General features: G+C 45.1%; 1 protein-coding gene across 4 annotated transcripts in view; it reads left to right on the top strand.

The window, feature by feature from the left end:
- The window catches only part of WDR44 (WD repeat domain 44), a 1281409-nt gene that overhangs the window by 238988 nt on the left and 1023388 nt on the right, over window positions 1-19033 (top strand). For all 4 annotated transcript variants that reach the window (XM_069612853.1, XM_069612855.1, XM_069612854.1 and 1 more), the window contains one exon: window positions 15627-15660. In XM_069612853.1, the coding sequence (XP_069468954.1) occupies window positions 15627-15660 (34 nt within the window). The remainder of the gene's footprint in view (window positions 1-15626; window positions 15661-19033) is intronic.

The raw sequence follows: 19033 nt of genomic DNA, 5'->3' as shown, positions 1-19033 counted from the left end.
GGGCCCCCGTCGCCGGGGCACCCTCACAGGACTTAGAAGACCGCTCGGACTTCTTCTTCTCGCCTGGCGGGCTCTTACCTTCCAGCCAGTTGGCGAGACGGAGGTGGCGATCCTTCATGGTCCGCTCCGACATGTTCCCACAAAACGCGCAGTCCTTCTTGTCCTTGTGCGTCTTGTCCTCATGGAGACAGTAGAGGCATAACGAATGCTAGTCCTCCTTAAAAAACGTTCTGAAGCTGGCATCCAGGGCAGGTCCTGAACAGCTTCCCGGGCGTCGAGCTTCCTTTCTCCTGGGTCATGTCCGGAGTAGGCCTCGGAACTTCTGGAATACTCCAAAAGCGTAACTCAACGAAATCTTCACCCTTGAGGAGCGTAGAAACTCTGAAACGGATCCCCGTTGATCGGATGTAGAAACAGTGGAGCTTGAGGCTCTATTTAACCGAAAAATGAGAAAAATCTCCTGAAAAAGCGCAAAAACGCAGCAAAGATCGAGAGCTACAGCACGAGGACTCCCAACACTTGAACGTGCGGTAAAAATCTGAGGATGGCTGCCAGGGGCGGGGCTTAGGGAGAGGGCAGTCATTGGCTGGGGGCAGTATGACCCAGAGACCAGTGATTGGTTACTACTAAGAAAGACAGATCAGAAACGAAACTGATACTGATTTTTTTCTATACCGAGGATTCCCGGCCTGACGACAGGGAATATTCATGAGCATGTGAATCCATGCCAGACCCCATGCTGGAGAACAGTTACAGGTAAGTAACTTGTTCCTTTTCCCCTCTTGCCACACATCCCCCAGTGTTGCTATTCCTACCAGTTCCCAATACTTCCTGATCGTTAACCTAAGTTGCTTTTCTGTTCCCATCAATGTTACCAGTGGGATTTGCGGAGAGCACAGGGCCGGCTTATCCATTAACCGGCACGCCCTCTGCCACATCCCCCATCCAAGATCCAACATCTTCTTAGCTTCCGCTTGGGTAATCATATCATTTCTCTCAAAAAATATGGGGTGCAATCTCCTTGATGCAGCCTATGCTCTAAGGTGGACTCCGCAGAGTGCCATTTGGCTACATGTTGCAACTGGCTGGCTACTTAATATACTTCCCATTTAGGTAATTTAATGCCTCCTTTCTCATGTGGGTTTTGGAGTTTCCATAGGGCTACCCTGTTCCTCATCCCGTACCATAGGAATTTCCTGCATATGCACCATCTTGAGCATCGCCCCTCGTCCCATCATTGCAAAGGGGATTTTTGCCCAGAACTTCATGCTGTTTTCCAGTTTCTGAACAGTTCTTTCTGTATTATGCCTATGTTCGGCTTCTACTGTATGACGTATATCTATCCGAAGATACCTAAAGGTCGTGGTCTCCCACGGTATCTGGAGTACTGGGAAATTCTTCGCCAAGAGCCCTCTATCTGCCCAGCGGATACCCACAGGATTTACTTGGGTTCACGGCTATGCCCGAGAGTTCCGTAAACTTATCTGTCACTTCTAATACATACTGCAGATTTTCCTCTGGGTAGCGCAAATACATAACATGTCGTCTGCGTATAGAGAAATTAAATGTGATGTTTCCCCAACAACAATGCCTATTGCATCATATTGCTGCCTCAGATAAATCGACAGGGGATCTTAAGCCAGAATATACAACATTGGGGACCAGGGGCATCCCCGTCTGGCCCCCCTACCAAGTTGCCACCTTTCAGAAATCACAGTTCCTGTCTTCACTCTCGCTAATGGCTCACTATATAGAAGTTCTACCCAGTGAAGATATCCTGGTCCCATACCATAGCTGGCTAGGGCCGCCTTCAGCCAGGGCCACTTGACTGAGTCAAATGCCTTGATCGCATCCAGCGACACTATCACCATTTCGCTAGTGTTCCCTTCAGTATGTTGGATCACTCGATGGAGTCGCCTCAAATTATTCGAAATATTCCCATTTGGGACATATCCTGTTTGATCAGGGTGGATTAATTTGGTTATGACATTTTTCAATCTGTTTGCTAACACCGCTGTTAATATCTTACTATCTTGGTTCAACATCGATAGGGGTCTATAGGAGCCACAGTCACTACCAGGTCTGTCGGGCTTGAGTAGTGGTATAATAACTGCTTCGTGCAGTGATTCCGGTAGTCTCCCAACTTCCGTATGCTTCGTTAAGCATTTCCAGCAGTGGGGGGAGAATCTCTGCTTTATATGCCTTATAAAATTCACTCGGGAGTCCGTCAGTTCCCAGGGTTTTACACGTGGGCAGCTGCCTCACCACTTCTTCTAACTCTTCTAGAGTGATCGGGGCATCTAGCACCTCCCTCTCTTCTACACTAATTTGGGGTAGCCCAATATCTTCCAATATGTCTCTTATTTCTCCCCTCTCGCTTCCTGTCTCGTCTCCATACAAACGTCTATAGTAGTCTACAAATTCTTTGTTAACCCCCTCCTGTGTGTCCACTACATCGCCATTATCTCTCACCATTGTTCTGATTGGGGGCCTAGGAGTCTCATTTTTGTAAAGCCATGCAAGGAGTCTTCCTGGTTTGTCTCCTCCAGCATGTTGTCTTTCTATGTATTTTTTATAATTGAGGTTACATAATCTCTCCTAACATCCTGCACGTTTCTGCTGCAAGCCCAGAACCTTTTCTATATCTGCCTTAGTGTTACTGCCTCGTTCTAATACCCTCTCCAATTCCTTCTCAGAGTCCTGTAATTCGGTCAGAATCCCACCCTGCAGTCCTTTAGACTTGGCTATGGCGATTCCGCTCACCACCACTTTAAAAGCTTCCCAGTGTGTGCCCGCTGTCTCTACACTGCCAGTATTTATCTCGAAATAACTTATTATTTCCTCTCGCATATCCTCCCTAAATACGCTGTCTTTAAGAGCTTCTGCACGCAATCGCCATGTGGGTATCCTTCCCCTAGGAGGTCGGTATTGCCATGTTAGCAACAGTGGCGAGTGGTCCGAGAGGACTCTAACTTTGTATTCCGCCTACGGTATTTCGGTCAGCAACTCCCGCATGACAAATATATAGTCCAATCTTGTATGTAGGCCCTGTGGGGCCGCGTAATGTGAATAGTGTCTATCCTGCGGATGGCATGTTCTCCATGCATCTGTAAGCCCAAACTCTGCCAATAGTGCGTGTAGTGCCTTTGCAGCCGGGGTGGGTCTGACTATTTTAGTATCTGATCTATCGATGGTGGGGTTCAACACACAATTGAAGTCTCCCCCCCACGCTATGGCCCACCACGCTGCCACTAAGCTTATTATACAGGGTCCTAAAATACGCAGCTGTATCTTGATTCGGAGCATAAGTATTAACAATGCAGATCTGTTTTCCACCATCCCTCTCATCACCATCCTACCATCCGCCTCTATCTGTGAGCTCAGCAACTGAAACGGAACATGCAAGGTCACCCATGTGATTACCCCTCTTGGATAGGCGAAGTATGTTGCCCCCACCATTGTCCCTCTCCATTTTATCCGTATCACTTCTAGTTTGTCTTTCGTTAAATGAGTTTCTTGTAACAGGGCTATATCCACTTTCTGTCTGAGTAGGTACATCATTACCTTGTTCCGCTTAAGATAACTATTGAGCCCTCTAACTTTCCAAGTGACTATCTTAAGGTCTCCCATGGTTCATTTTGTTTCACGTGAAGTGTAGGCTTACCCCATAACTCTACCCCAACTATAACAAACCACAGCACACAACGCCTTCCCTCTCTCTCCTCCCCACCCTGCCCCAACCCCAACAGTTGCCCAGCTCCATCCCTGGATCTCGAGCTCCCCCGCTTTTGGGCCTACCCTGGTACCCCGGGCCAGACCCCGGTAACCTAACTAAACTCTAAATGGGGGATGTACAGGTTGGTCCTGCAAGGCTCCCAGTTGAAGTCTAAATCGCAATATTCGCGGATCATGAATATATCTCATCTCGACAACACCATTCCGCTGGCTAATTTAGTGACTATAGTCAAGTCCCAAGTTCTTAGACCCCCTGGTGCCCCTCTCGTTCATTACTTATCCACATCACCTCCTTCTCCTGTCCGAACGTCCGACTCCTGGGGGCATCCCTGCGTGTCGAGCCATCCCATGGCTTCTTCCGGAGTTTCAAAAAACAAAGTTCTGTGCTTATGAAAAACCTTCAGTTTGGCCGGGGAGAGTAGCATGTATTTATGACCCGCTTCTCGCAATCTCCTTTTGACTGCCCCAAAGTTCATTCTGCTCCGCTGCACCGCCATGGTTTCATCCGGGTAAGCCGTTATGATTGCCGAACCTCTCTGTATTGTCCCACCTTTGCGGAAGTGTTCCAGGATCCTTTCTCGGTCCCTGTAATTAAGTATTTTAGCGATCACCAGCCTAGGTGGGCCTCCTGGCTGTGGTCTCCTCGTTGGGGCCCTGTGCGCCCTGTCCACCGCGAACCCCTGAAACAGCACTCCCCCAGTGATTTCTTGTAGTAACATTGTTTCAACGAAATCCTTGGGGTTATGACCTTCCACTCCTTCTGATAGTCCAACAATATGGATATTATTCCTCCGGGCCCGCCCTTCTGCCTCCTCCGCTCTGCTCTCCAGATTACCCACTCGCTGTACCAGGGCGTGAAGCTCCGACCGGTTAGAAGCACAGTCTGTCATGTTAGGGCCAATCTCCTTCTCGAGGTTCTCCGTGCGCTCCGCTAGAAACCGTACGTCTTGTCGTAGCAGATTCACATCCCCCTGCACTGCCCCGACCTGGAGCTCCATTGCTGTTTTTAGTTCTGCCACCGCCAGTTCAAGCTTGGTCTCCCAAGCCGCCTTCAGATCGGCGACCGCTTCGAGGACCTCCTGATTCACGCCCATGGTGGTACTGCTCCCAGCTTGGGCTTTATCTTTGCTTCTGGCTCCTTCCGGGCCTGCTGGCGTCTTTGTGTATTCCTCTAATGTGGGTTGCTTACTCTTCAGTCTTGGGGGTTTATTAGACATGGCGCTGTGCCTATGAGTCGTGAAGCAGCCCCTTTACCCGTGGTCCTCAATCCCAGCAAGGGTGGGTTCTCCCTGTCTTCAAAGGGCCGGTGATATCTGCTAGTTCCTTTGATCGCCCACGCTCCGTTCGGAGCACTCCACCAGCGTTTTTCCCTTTGCTTTTCTTCTCCGCGGCCACCCGGACTGGGCAATGTGATAGTTATTTTGTATCCCTAGCGCTCTTACTCTGCTGTTGTCAAACGGAGACAGCTCCTCCGTCTCAGGGGTGCGCCCCTCGGGATCTTTGTTCTCGTCCGTGGCCATTTTGGTGCCCTCTCCTCGGCCAACTTCTCGGGACAAAGTAACGATGCGGCCGTTCCTCCACTCTAAATTTGCAGTCAACCTGCTCATACTCTGCTTTATACATTTCCACGCCTGCACATACACTTGGGCCGCCACTGATCCAAAAAATATGCGTTTCTTGGTCGGATCAAGTTGTCGGATCACGGAGCTCGCAGGGTTTCCAGCCTATTCCATGGCTGCCAAGCCACGCCCCCCGAGTTATATCATATAGTTAATTTTTTATTGGGCATATGTGTGTAATTAGGAATGCCCGTGGGGTAGCTGTCCCGGCATAACAACCAGTGGTGAGTTGGTATTTGAGGGTTTTTTCCTTTTCTTTTTTGCTTGTTTATTTGGGGTTATTTTTGATGGGAACATTTTGACTGCTATTCACTTCGGGTACCTCAACAGTCCCCACAGTTGCTTCTAGATGTAATTGTGCTGAATTAGAGGTGGACCAGTCCGCTCTGTCGAAATTTGATGGCTACACATTGGTAATTGTTATATAGCACACCCACCAATTGTATTTATGCAGAGTATTGCTACAGATGGGGAAATTACCAAACTCTCCTGTCTTTTTATAAATGTGCAGTGACTGAATTCCCCGATCAAGCGTAAGCCATCCTCCAGAGGCTGGTGTTGCTACCCCTGGCATAGTTATCCTCCAGGAAACCCACCTGAAATTGGAGGATGAGACACGGTTGGCCCACAAAGCCTCCACCACGGCCTATTTTGCAATGAGCGATAGCAAGACCATTGAGGTTCCTGAGAACACTGAAATGCCCGGGAGGCAGATTCTTAGTTTTGAGAACAAATTGCACGACTGAAAGGTGTCCTTGGTTTCTCTATATGCCCCCAATACAGGTCAGGAGGCCTTTTTTGATGCTTTAACAACCTTCTTATTGGGTTTAGTTGAGGGGGAATTAGTAATAGCCGGGGACTTCAACTGTGCTGTGGACCCCACGAAGGACAAAAATCTCCCCCTCCACAAGGGCAGATAAGCGTAAGTTCTTGGTTGGCATTTCTGAGTGATCTTTTGGTGATAGAAACCTGCTGACTCTTTGATTCTAATGAACGGGACTACACATTCCATTCCCCAGTTCATCAGGGGTTTTCTAGACTCAATATGGTTTTGGTCTTCAGCTCCCTTTTCTGACGGTTACAAAGTGTGAGATTCTACCGAGGGTTGTCTGACCATGCCCCAGACTGGGTTTTGTTGGATTTGGGTGTGTCCCCCCCCCACCCCGCCCCCCTATGTCTGCGGCAGAAGCCATGGAACCTAAAAGATTTTCTATTAAAATATGCAGCCATGAAAGCACATAATTTGAACACCCTCACCAATTGTTTTGCAGAGAATGACAAGGGTGTGATGGACCACTGAATAGTCTGGGACACTGCAAAATGAGTCCTTGGAGGTGCCATTAGCAGCCACTTCGTAGCCTATATGAGAGCCCGGGGTGTGCAGTCATAAAATTGAAGAAAAAAAGGTCGAAAGTCAAAAAAATCGAAAACATAATACCGAAAACAAAATAAGTCGAATTATTTATTTTTTTATTTATATTTATTTTTTGGGCTCTTGCATGTATAAAAAAAAGGTAAAAACAAACATTTTTATAAAAGGGGTTGGGGGATGGGAAACCCCCATTTCGAATAAAAAAACGTGGTAAAAAAGAAATTCGACTTTTTTTTCGTTTTTTTTTTTTTTTTTTTTTTTTCCGACTTTTGTTTTCGGTGTTATTACTATAAACAGAGAGCCCGGAAGGCTAGGGGCCACAGAGCTAGAGGGAGAGTTTAGTCGTTTGGATCTTGTCCACAAGAGGGCAAACACGGGTAGGTCTCTGAAGGATATGCAGGCGGTGCCGAAGGTACTAGTAGCCCATCTAACGGACACCACGGCCCAGGTGTTGTTTTCAGCCTGACAGTTTTAATATGAAAAAAGCAATAAAGCCAACAGGCTCTTGGCTGCGAAACTCTAAGCTTGCTCAGCGTGATTACATTCCAGTCTTGAGGGATGGTGAGGGAAATCGGGTCATGCCAAATTAATATTAATGGAGGACCGCTTTGGGTAAATAGGACCCGGGGGCATGGGTTCGAAAGATGTGTTTTATAGGTCAGGCTGGACTACCAAAGCTCTGTGCCGAGGATAGGAAAGTGCTTGAAATGGGGATATCTGAGCCGGAGGTCTTGGAAGCTATCTGGGGGCCTCTCATCAGTGTCCTGGCGGGTTTACTGCTCAGTTCTATAAAGTATTTGCGTCACTAGTAGCTCCTCAGCTAATCAAGGTATTCAACAGTTTTTTAGAAATGGGATTGGTCTCCGACACCATGTCTGAATCCATCACAACGCTTATTCTGAAACCCGGCAAACATGAAGCGGACCGTTCAACATATAGGTCGATACCATTGCTAAATACTTATGTAAAGATCTACGGGAAGATTCTAGCCTATAGACTGACTGATTTCCTTCCGAAACTAATTGACAGAGATTTGGCGGGGTTTATAGTGGAAGGATATGTGCATGACAACATCTGTAGGGTCATTGACGTGATCGCTGCTAAGAAGGAAATCCCAGAGCGTTTTGTGGTATTGTCTCTTGATGCCCCTAAGGCGTTTCCCAGTATGGATTGGAGCTATATGCAGGGGGTTCTGCAGAGCTGTAACTTTGGCCTGGAATGTAGCCAGTTTATCAATCCCCAAGAACCAGGATAAACGTCAGTGGGTAGCTATCTCAACCAATTCGGATAGAAAGGGTACGAGACAACTATCTGCTCACCCCCCTAATAATCACCTTGGCGATGGAGCCCCTAGGCCAACACATTCGGAGTAACTCATAGATCACTGGGGTGACCCGGCTGGGAACTACTCAGAAACTGACTCTGTATGCCGAGGATGTGCTGTGCATCCCCTTAGGTCTTTGCCAGAACTGGCTGGCACCTTCGAATGTGGGGAGGTATCTGGGTTTCATAATAACGCAGACAAATTGTTAGGCCTGAATATCAGACGCATGCAGCCTACAGTTTCTCCAAGAACAGTCAGTGAACCAGTGGACGACTGACATACTACCATATTTGAAAGTCATGATGACGGCTTTCTATGACTTACTGGCGGGTGCTGATTTTCCGGGTTTGATAAACGACTCTAAAGAGCAACTGTTGCAATGGGATCAGTAAGCAATGTCCTGACTGGGCAGAATTCAAGCATTAAAAATGACCCTACTACCAAGGCTTTTATATCTTTTTCAAGCACTGCCCTTATGTGTGCGGGCTAAAGATCTGGAAGAACTCCAGAGATCATCAATACATTTTTTCGGGTGGGGAGATGCCATCAGATTCAGAACGTGGGACTGACAACATCCTTGCACGATTTCCCATTCATCTCTGCAGAAGCTAGAGGTCGCATATGGGGTATCCTGCCTATGACTGTAGTCCCTCTGGTTCACTGGGATAGGCCCAAAGCCTGCTGGGGGTTTCCGAGGGGCTCGGGCCCACTCACACCGGTGCTTAGTATTCCGGATTTCTCCCCATGTGTGGGCAAAAGGGGCATTTGCAGCATGGGGATGGATACGCAGCTTAGACTCGGATCTTTTTAAGGAGGGGGGAACGGTTAACGTTTCTGAAATGTAAAGCCATATTTGACTTTGACGAAGTAGACCATTTTCGCTACACGCAACTCAGGCACTCGATAATGAACCCAGCTATCAAAAGGGCGGCTGTTCGGACCCTCCCTCTTTCCCCCCAACCCCTCCTCACCCCCTCATAGGGATGGAACTCACGGCAAAGGAGGGAAGGACTGGACGGGTCTCACCTATATAGGCTTTTGGAAAAACCAGAGAGCAAAGGGAAGCAACCCTACATAATTAAATGGAAGCCGGACATTGGCCACAACATCTCTGAGAAATCCTTGGACAAGATCTGGTGGCGTAAACACAAAAGCTCGAGATGCAAACACTTAAAAGAGGGGCCCATCAAGCTTTGCTGCAAGGTGGTATCTCACAGCAGTGAGGCATCACTAAATATCTTTTTAGACCGCTGTTGATGTGGAAGTGGGGGAAGAGTGAAGCCTGATACATATGTGGTGATCCTGCCCTGCATACAAATATATTGGAAGGAGGTGTTGACACTAATGCAAGAAATTACTGGTAATCGGATGCCCCCAAGTCCTTTGGTGTTACTGGGGATCACTCCAGAAGACGGCTCTTTCCCGCTCTGAGGCCCATGAGCTGCTCTTATTGCATAACTATTGCTCGCGTCTAAGATAAATAGAGCCCACTTCTGGAAGTCTTAGGAGGGCCCCCCTTTTGCCTACTGGTGGACCAAAATATGGGAGACTCTGTTCATAGAACACGTTGGGGACAGAGAAGCATCTGTATTTTGGTAACGAGTTATGTATGACCTAAGCGTCTAGTGATGCATTGGCCAAGTGAATGGCAGGGATGTATTGGAGGAGAGTCGGGACATTTGGAGAGTTGGATCAAGGGGGTTGAGGTGGGAGGAATGGAGCTAGCCATAACTGTTATGTGGATATATGGACTGTGAAGTGTGTGCCCCTTATATAATATCGAATTGTCACTGTGAAGTTTTTCTTCTTCCCTTTTCTTCCTTCCTGGGGTGGGAGGAAATATGTCACATGATTTGTTAACGTTATCCTGTTGTATGTTATTGATCCCGTAATGGGACGATCAAACTGAATAAAGCTTATATTAAAAAAATTAAAAAAACAATGGAACTATATCCTTGCATGTAAATTGATACTCGAAAGTTGTAAGCAGCTATTTATCAGCATGTTATGGCTTTGAATGGAAGTTTAATGAAATAGCTTAACATTGAGGGCAAAAGAGGCATTGCTATTGTATTGGGGTTGTAACAGTTGTGAGACAAAGGTAGATATACTTAATGAGGTCATTTCTAAAGATTGGCCATTGGGATTTTGTGTGCTGGGCTGAAAATAAGGAATCTCGTTGTGGTTAGTAACATGAATTAAGCTTGTGAATATCAAATCAGAATGAATTGCAAACAAGCAAGCTAGGTCATGTGTAAGTTTACATAACGTAGGCCTAGATCCATCATTCATAATTATAATTGTTCTTTTATAATGCGCTTAACACCAACGAGTGGATCGGGATTTGAACCTGTGTTGCACTGCATTGTCTTGCTTCCAAGACAAACGTGTTGCCCCTGAGCTATCCTGAATGTTATTATTTCCAGGGGCTTTTATGTGTGTACATAATAGCAAACCACATGACAGTAGTAGTCATTATGTATTTATTAATTAATAAATATCACAGGGAAAGCAGTGCATGTTTGGCACAAAAACAAGTACAGAATTTACCATTGACAGAGCGAAGGACGTGGGTCCTTTACAATGGGTTGAGAGAATGTGACTTGAAGGCTGGAAGCTGCAGGGGAAGGTGGGAATTTGAACCAGGTACGAGGACAGGACAGAATGACTTAGGAATGGGATGGTGGATTAAGTGTTGAATTAAGGATGGAAGGTTGACGAAAAAAGTGCTGTAGGGTTGTCCATGAAGGGTAGTGAGAGAGCAAAACAGTGTAGAGTGCAAGAAAACAGGTTCTTCAGAAACAAGGGGAGCTTTCAGGTTGGATTTTACATAGTGGTAGAGTTGGAGTTGTACAGAGAGAGAGCAGAAAAATATTCCAGAGTAGGGGAAACGAGAAGGAGCAGAGGGGGTCTCAAGTGGTGGCAAGGAGGTGAGCAGAGGATGATCTTAACGAGCGAGGAGGAGAGTAGGGAGTGAGATGAGCAGATGGGTAGGGTGGCTCCATGGATAGTTTTGAGGATAATTTTATTTTTCGCTCTTTGTTCATAGATAGCCAGCCAATCTGGTGACCGGCAGAGGCGGTAGAGGTAAAATGTGAAAGGTTAAAGTGTGTGTACTGCGACGTTGAAGACGTTGTCCAGAGGAGAAAAGGCATAGTTGCCTTAGTTGGGACGGCCATAGAGGAGACTTGACTATAGGAGACTCGAACAGTAGTCGGATCAGGAAAGGACCAGGAAGGAGATTAGCTGTTTAGCAGTATTGAAAGAAAGATGACATTTTACGAGCGGGAGCAGAGTAAGGAAGGTAATCGGGAGAGATGAGAAGAGGGGGAAGAGGAAGAGAGATGACTTGATTGGCCGGGAAGTAGAGAACTTCCATCTTAGTGTGTTAGAGCATGAGCGAGTGAAACAAATATTGGCTGGCAGACAGTTTGACATTTTTGACAACAGCTAGTCAAATAATGAGTAAAAGGAGAAAATCATCTAAGTCAACGAAGGGTTGATAGGAGAAGCCGTAAGAGGAGATCAGGTCACCTATAGCTGTAGTATAGAGATTGAAGAGAAGTGGACCAAGGACATACCCTTGGAGAACTCCAACAGAAAAGTGTGGAGGTAAGGCTGTTCCAGGACACCTGAAAGTTTCTCAGGGCAAGTGAAGAAGCAAACTAAGCGACGGCCTGATCTCTGATGCCAAGGAGAGATAATGTAGAGAGAAGGTTAGAATGGTTGACAATATTGAAGGCAAATGGAGAGGTCGGGAAGGTTAACAATCTTTAAAAAGGCAGAGTGGGGATCCCCAGTTATCCCCCCCATTTCACTTATAGACACCACTTCTAAGGTTTTTGCTAACATGGTCTTGTCTTGCGAGAGTTGAGAACATGGGTGGAGATGAACCAGCGCCTGCACCCCTGACAAATAGGGTTCAGGAGGGGAGTGGGGACCCTACAGAGCAGTCTAGTTCTCCACGTTTGTTTTTCTGAGGTCGATGGTAGGGAGCCTACTAACTTGTACGTCGCCGCCATCAACCTCTCAGCAGCCTTTGATAACGTGGATCTTCCACTTTTATGGAAGAAGCTGTTTAACTGGGACATTGACCTGGGCCTTCTGGCGATGAGCCATTTGTTATACTCAGTATAGTTCATAATCCCAGTCAAACGCCGCTGCGGTCCTGCAAGAGTGTAATCCATCAGGGCTACAACATCTGCATAAGCGATGCATCCAACTTGCAGCTCCCCCATCTCGGGACGTTCTCCCCCTACACTGCCCCACGTCTTAACTTCCTCCCACAGGTTGGCCAAGTACAGATTAAAGAGAGTGGGAGCAACCAGACATCCTTGCTGAATGCCCTTGGTAACCAGGATGTCTCTTGATGGGTCTCCTCTGCTATTAACCCTCACTCCAAAGACTCTTGATAGGTCTCCTCTGCTATTAACCCTCACTAAAGAGTGAGGGTTAATAGCAGAGGAGACCCAGTCTCTGGTGACTTATTATAATCGAAGGTCAAAAGATGGGACATCATAGCAGACCTCCAAGACATGGGGCGCCTAAGAAGGTCTTTTGGTCAAGAAGCAATGTATTTACCAACAGGGGAGTTGAGACTGTATGTCAAAAACTTCCATCGGGTAAGTTGAGAGATTGGTATCTCAAATTTAGATTCAATTGTCTACCAGCCTTAGAAGTGATGGGGCCCAAATTGGGTATTCCCCAATGTTCTTACCCAGGGTATTGAATGCAAGAATTGCAATGTTGGAACCCTTCATCAAGTCCCCCACATGCATTATAACTGCAGATTTATGGTATAGGCTGATGACAAACACCTACCTGTCTCATGTTGGCGCTGGTAAAATTTCTGACTCTAATCTTTGATAGACTGGAAGAGGTGATGAAGGCCAGCTCAGCTCGAGACAGGGAAACATGCTGGAACCTAGTCAAAGGGTGTGCTGGATACATGTAATAGAGTGCACTAATCGTCCACTGTCCAGAGGGTGTAGGAAGAGACTGTGTGCCCTTCATGGCATATTATCTTTTTTTTATCCTTTTCTTTTTTTTTTGTTTGTAAAACAGACTCCAACTGGCAATATTATTGATTTACGTGCATGCAGAGGAAATGCACCCTTTACTATTAAGTGGAATTATGTTGTGTATGTATCTTCTAATTGTTGTGAACATGAATTTTGTATGAGATATAATGTAAAAGTACAATGTGTACTGAAAACTTTTTAATACAAAAAAAGATTAAGAATAGCTAAAAGGTGTGCATGCCGACGTTGCTGACCTGGTGGAGAGCTGTCTCAGTAGAATGCAGAGTTCCGAAAGCCAGATTAAAGAGCGTCCCTGAGGTTGAGTATCAAGGAACTCACTGAGCCGATTGATTACAACTTGCTCTACGAGACAGGGCAAAAGTTAGCAGGACAGTTAGGTTCCTAGACCAGGTTTACAAAAGAGAGGGATGACAGTAGCTGTCTTATAGAATGTGGGAAAGGTGGCGTAGTCAGGAAAGGAGTTGAAGAGGGAAGCAAGATGTGGCGCAACAATGGGAGCAATGTGCTTCACAATTTGTGGGGACACTGGGGTTACAGGAAGGGTTAGCCTTGAGGTGTAAGCTTTGATTGCATTGTCCAAGCGTTGTTCCATCAACCTCGTGCTGTCAACTCTTTGCTAGAACACTCTTGACATTGTACTTGTTTGCATCACTTTTCTTCTAATATCAATACAAATAATTTTAAGAACTGCTTTTGGGTGCAAATGACTGTGTGGCTGCGTGCATATGGCGGGAATGCATGGACATAGGTGAAATATTACTCTGGGTTCTGCTGCTTCTGTCTGAAGGGGAGAAGTGTCCTTTCTGAAGAAAGCCAAAGGTTAGGCAATGCACCCGTTCCCTGAGGGCCCGAAAGAGACTTTGCGGAATATGTGATCCTAGAGCTGTGGGCACCCTGAATAGAGTTGCGTGTCACTGGCTGCATGATGATACAGCACCTTTACTGCGAAGCCCAGACCAAGGCTTAACCATTGCAAAATCAAACTGCGTGAATGCTGATGCCACTAAATCGCAGACCATGCTGGATCAACTGGAGTCGCCTCTGCCCAAAAACTCGGATGCAAGGAACTGTTGCAACTTTTACTGCAAGATGGCGGTTACTTGCCTTCCATGTGGCTACTAAACTGGTCTTTGCCACAAACCTAAGTTTCCATTTTGCAAAATTGGGTATGATCCTCGACACTGGTGGTGCTTTCCCACCACAAGTTAATGCATTTACCAGGTTGACCTTTCATTTGTTAATTCGACAGGGCACCCAGTCCTCCCTACTGACCTTTGTTCTCACAGTTGTCCTGTCCTGACTACACTACTGTTTTGGAATTTGTGCTGGGCTCTGTCCAACTCCATGCACTGCATGCACTAAGAGCAGAGGAATCCTACTGGTTTTTCCGCACACCCCTGAAAACCTGGCTATTTGACTATTCTGCTCAACACTCGAAGTCTGTGTTTATACCTGATATGTTATCTGTTATGTAACTACCATACGATACCATGTATTCTATTATGCGGTATCTGGTCTTTTCATCAAGTGCAAATCCATCAAAGCCAGTTCCATCGAATTTTATTCAACGTAAATCATTTCCATTGAAATGCCTTTTTTCTTTGATTAAAATTTGATGGATTTTGATGGATTTTAGGGTTAGGGCAAGGGTTAGATATGGGGTCGTGGCAAGGTTTAGAATTCGTTTTGGGGTTAGGGCAAGTGTTAGAATTAGGGTAGGGCAAGGGTTAGAATTAGGGTTCGGGCGAGGGTGAGGTTTAGGGTTGGGTTAGGGTTAAGGGGGGGGTGGGGTGTGGTGGGTGGGAGTCTTGGGTGGAAACCCCCTTCCCAATATACAAAAACCATTAAAACGTTAGGAGCTGGCCAGTGCCATAATGTCAGCACTGGACAGCTCCATGTAACGTTTTAACGTAGAAAATAAAAACATCAAAATGCTCTTTTACATTTAAAAGTACATGTCCATTCGATGGAAAATTTCTGATAAAAAACTTTTAATGAAAAACATAGAATTTCCATGCATTTATTTTTGATGCATATTTTTCGATGCATCTTTTTTGATGGATTGATCATAAACCTGGGCTACATATAAGTGGTTCTCTCAAGCGTCCTGATGCCTCTGTGTTTTTGTGCGCTATACAAATGGAAAAAATAAAGAAATGATTCTCCAAGGCTGTCGATGGACCAATGGGTCGATATCTGGACAATGCTCTCTTGCGTCCAAGCAATCTAATTAGGCCCTAGCTCTGTGATGCAGTCCAGTGTTGTGCTGACAATGTTATCAAAGCCCCCCCCCCCTCCCCACCCCTTCCTTTACAGGGGCAAGGGGATGAATAATTTGTTAGTATGATTAAGCAAGTAGTCAAGAATGCATAGCATCTGTATAACTGAAGGGAAAACACATATCAATGGTGTCGTTTTTTCATTTGACAACATACAGGAGTGTTAATGGTTTTTTACTTTCTATACTGCAGATTTAATTTTAAGGAACTATGACTTATCCTCACTAAAATGGTATTTTCTTTTTTTGTTGTTAGGTCACCAACAAAGACAGGCCCCTTTACATTAAAGGTACGTGTTTTTCTTCGCATGAGTGTCTGCATTTTTTAAATTCAAGTCTATGCGGTCAAGTTAGCTTTATATCATGGCACTGAACAAATTCCTAATGCGCAAGATGTACAGCCTGACCTATATCATTAGCTGCATTATATCTTTGTGACTAGTTCCATGATTTTTCAAGTAATTTGTTTGCATTTAAGTCAAACCATTAGTTTCCAATGTCTATTGCTTGCACTTTGATTTGCAACAATGTTTCTGTTAATTATATCACCTAAACCAGATTTGTCAAGAGTACTTGGTAACGTGATCAGAATGAATAATTGTCATGTTTGCTCCTCTGCTCAAAACCGTGTTCATTACTTTTATAAAAATGTTTTTATTATAACTGGTTTATTACAAAACTTATACAAGTCAATACATACACATTTAAACTCAGTACATTAAAAAAAGTAGTTCATTATCCACAGTACAGTTAGAAACTTATAAACAAATCCATTACGGAACAGTAAAATAAGCAGTTGACCACCAAAGCCTCACCATTTCATTCTCACCATTGTTTCCTTGAGAATAACCCCCACCCTGGAGTTGCACCACACTTTCTCTGGTTCATTCATGTGATCTTTGTACATTCCAGCTACTTTACTACACTAATCAAGAGCGTTGGGGGCAACCCTTGCGGAATATATTTCCAAATGTTTTCAGTATTTAGAGAATTATCATGTGCACATTTGCCAAAAAGTTGTTCTGACCTCCTGTAGGGCTATACACTTAATCATTATGTTTCAGGGATTCCCCTAGGCATCCACAGAAACGACACAAACGTTTCCTTCAAACCTCATATTGCAGGCACCTTTCCGTCAAGAGTAGATTAAATCTAAACCTTGTAAAACCATCTCTGTATCGGCTATCTGGGCACTGAACTAAGTATTTCTGGAGTACTCCCCGCTTCTTACATGCTGTACTTATTTCCCTGTACAATCTATATATGGACCTTGTTGCACCTACAGTTATCCAGTCTTTGTCCATAACATTTCTCTTCACCAAGCTGGGATTCTCCAACAATAGAACTAGGGTTATTTCATAGTAATCCATAATCAACCTACACTTCCATTTGAATTCAGAAAGGACCTCCCCGTCCCATCCTGTTATTTGGCTTCCCATTAGAGCCTACAGATAATGGTTTGCCCCCAGCAGAGGTTTCCTATACAAAAGGATTGTCATTAGGTGTACTATTGCCAACAGGGAATTCGGCCCCAATTCAAAATGAACCATTGTCAAGGTGACACTTTGGTAGATTTTAAGCCTTTCTCAAGATGAAACCTTAAAGTTTGTCCAGTTCCAGCATATGCATTTAGCAATTATTTTAAGCTGTATGATCAAACCGGAATCGCCTTCGATCTATAGAATTGGGCAGGAGGTTTCAAAGTGAATCGGCAGTATTTCTTTACAATAAACGACATCTGGGCTGCCAGCCGGCATCCCTTGATCCACATGTCCTTATTGTGGTTCTTGGGTGCCCTTTGCTTCATCGGCCCAAACCCAAAGTATTTCACTGAGTCCACCACTGTTCCCAAACCACACATTGACCATTGAAACTTGCTCGGTTTATATGTACTTTCGTTATAGCACATAATGTCGGACTCTTTTAGGGTTAACAGTTAAGCAATTTTAAGTTGCATATTCCTCAAAACGCGATAAAGGCATCAGCGTACATAATGCTAAAGCATCTCTCCTCATTTAATTTGAGGGGAACAAAAGCTGCTGTCTTCAAAAAGTACCATAAATTGAAGAGACAGGTGGCAAAAAAACGCATCCCTGCCTCAATCCACAGAACGTGGGTATAGTTTTTGAGATGGCTCCCTTCCAATTGAATCTTACCTTTTTATTTAACAAGTCTCTGTGAATTTGCATTAAGATATCTAAGATGTACGCTGGTATTCCCCCAACTCGACAGTTTAGCCCAGAGCTTCGCTCTGTTCACCTTGTCAAACGCAGGACTTAAATTTAAACTGGCCACATATAGAGGGTCTCTGTCTGGTCTACATGCACTTGTGTCTTTGCGTCTGTCCTAGTTCCCTGCCTAAAGCCCGTTCGGCACTGTGAAAGTACTCCACTTTCTCTGCACCAAGCCTCAATTTCGAATAGAACACAGGTAGCAGAAATCTTGCTTTCAATTTCCATCGCTATGTGGCGGTGGATACTTTGCTCCATACGATTTCCCTTTTTAGATATTGCAGCAATTATTGATACTGCCCAAGATGCCGGTATGGTTTTTGTAGCCATAACCTTTTCAAAGAGTATATGGAGTACCTTAGCCCACAGTAATGGCTCCTGTTTCAGCATCACATTACACAGGCAGTTTGGGCCTGAGGCACGAGAATGAGACCCAGATTTTATTATGGCCTCCAAATTCTCCACTTAATACGTTACAATTTCAAGTATACGTCTTTTGGAACTGTTAGCCAAAGTCAGAAATGGGGTAGAAAAGGAGGGAATAGCAGTGTCCAATATCGTAAGCAGCACCATGGCATCCATAAGAAAGTTTAACATTTTTGTTCTGATGGCTGTAAAGTATCTCACACCGATGTTTATGTATTCTAAAGTGTATGCAGTAATACAATTGCGGCGAAAATGTCACCTTTACAAAAAATTGCAGCAAAAATGCTGTGGTTTGACCTGGTAAAGGTGTACCCCATTATACCATTTAAGGGGAGCGGGGCTTTCAGGGGTGTCCCCTGTTCCCCTTAAATGGTATAATGGGGTCTGAGGGTTGCGAGAGTGTCACCCCATCCTTTAAATGGATGTTGGCGGCAAAACCACAGCCTTTTTTTGCCGTTATTTTAACACATGGAACCTTCTAAAGGGGTATTGCAGTCGGATGAGAGAAGTCGCTATCCGGACAAATTATGTGGACTGTGAACATTGTGACACTAGTTTTGCCATTGCAATGTTGCCGCCCTATGACCGTTGCTATTCCTTGCATGCCTTATGTTTTTGTTCTTTCCATACGCTAATTAGAACTCCTGCTGTCCGCTTTTGTGAGGGTATGTGGCTATTATGCTTAAGATGGTCTCTCTGGGTTTGCCTCCACTTGCTGGAGAGCCAGGTACCTACTAGAAATTAGATTTTATAGATGTTGCAAGGAAAATGAAGGTCAGCAAGACTTTAGTAATCCATGCTTTGTCACAGACAATCCTATCCGCACAGGACTGCCCAATCACTCCGGATGTTATGTTGATCGCCATAGTGTTCAAAGGATCCTACATAGTTTCTATCCCTGGGTGAGTATCCCAATAGAAAAAGTTACTAGTTACGATTACTTGAGCATCGGGTTTGAAAGCAACAGATTGTGGGATAAACAAATAAAGAAATCGCACATTTCACT

The sequence above is a fragment of the Ambystoma mexicanum genome, chromosome 5p (genome assembly GCF_040938575.1).
Source record: "Ambystoma mexicanum isolate Mex_15411 chromosome 5p, UKY_AmexF1_1, whole genome shotgun sequence".
In the NCBI taxonomy this organism is placed as follows: domain Eukaryota; kingdom Metazoa; phylum Chordata; class Amphibia; order Caudata; family Ambystomatidae; genus Ambystoma; species Ambystoma mexicanum.
Note: the sequence above shows the minus strand (reverse complement) of the source record. Positions and strands in the feature narration are given on the sequence as shown.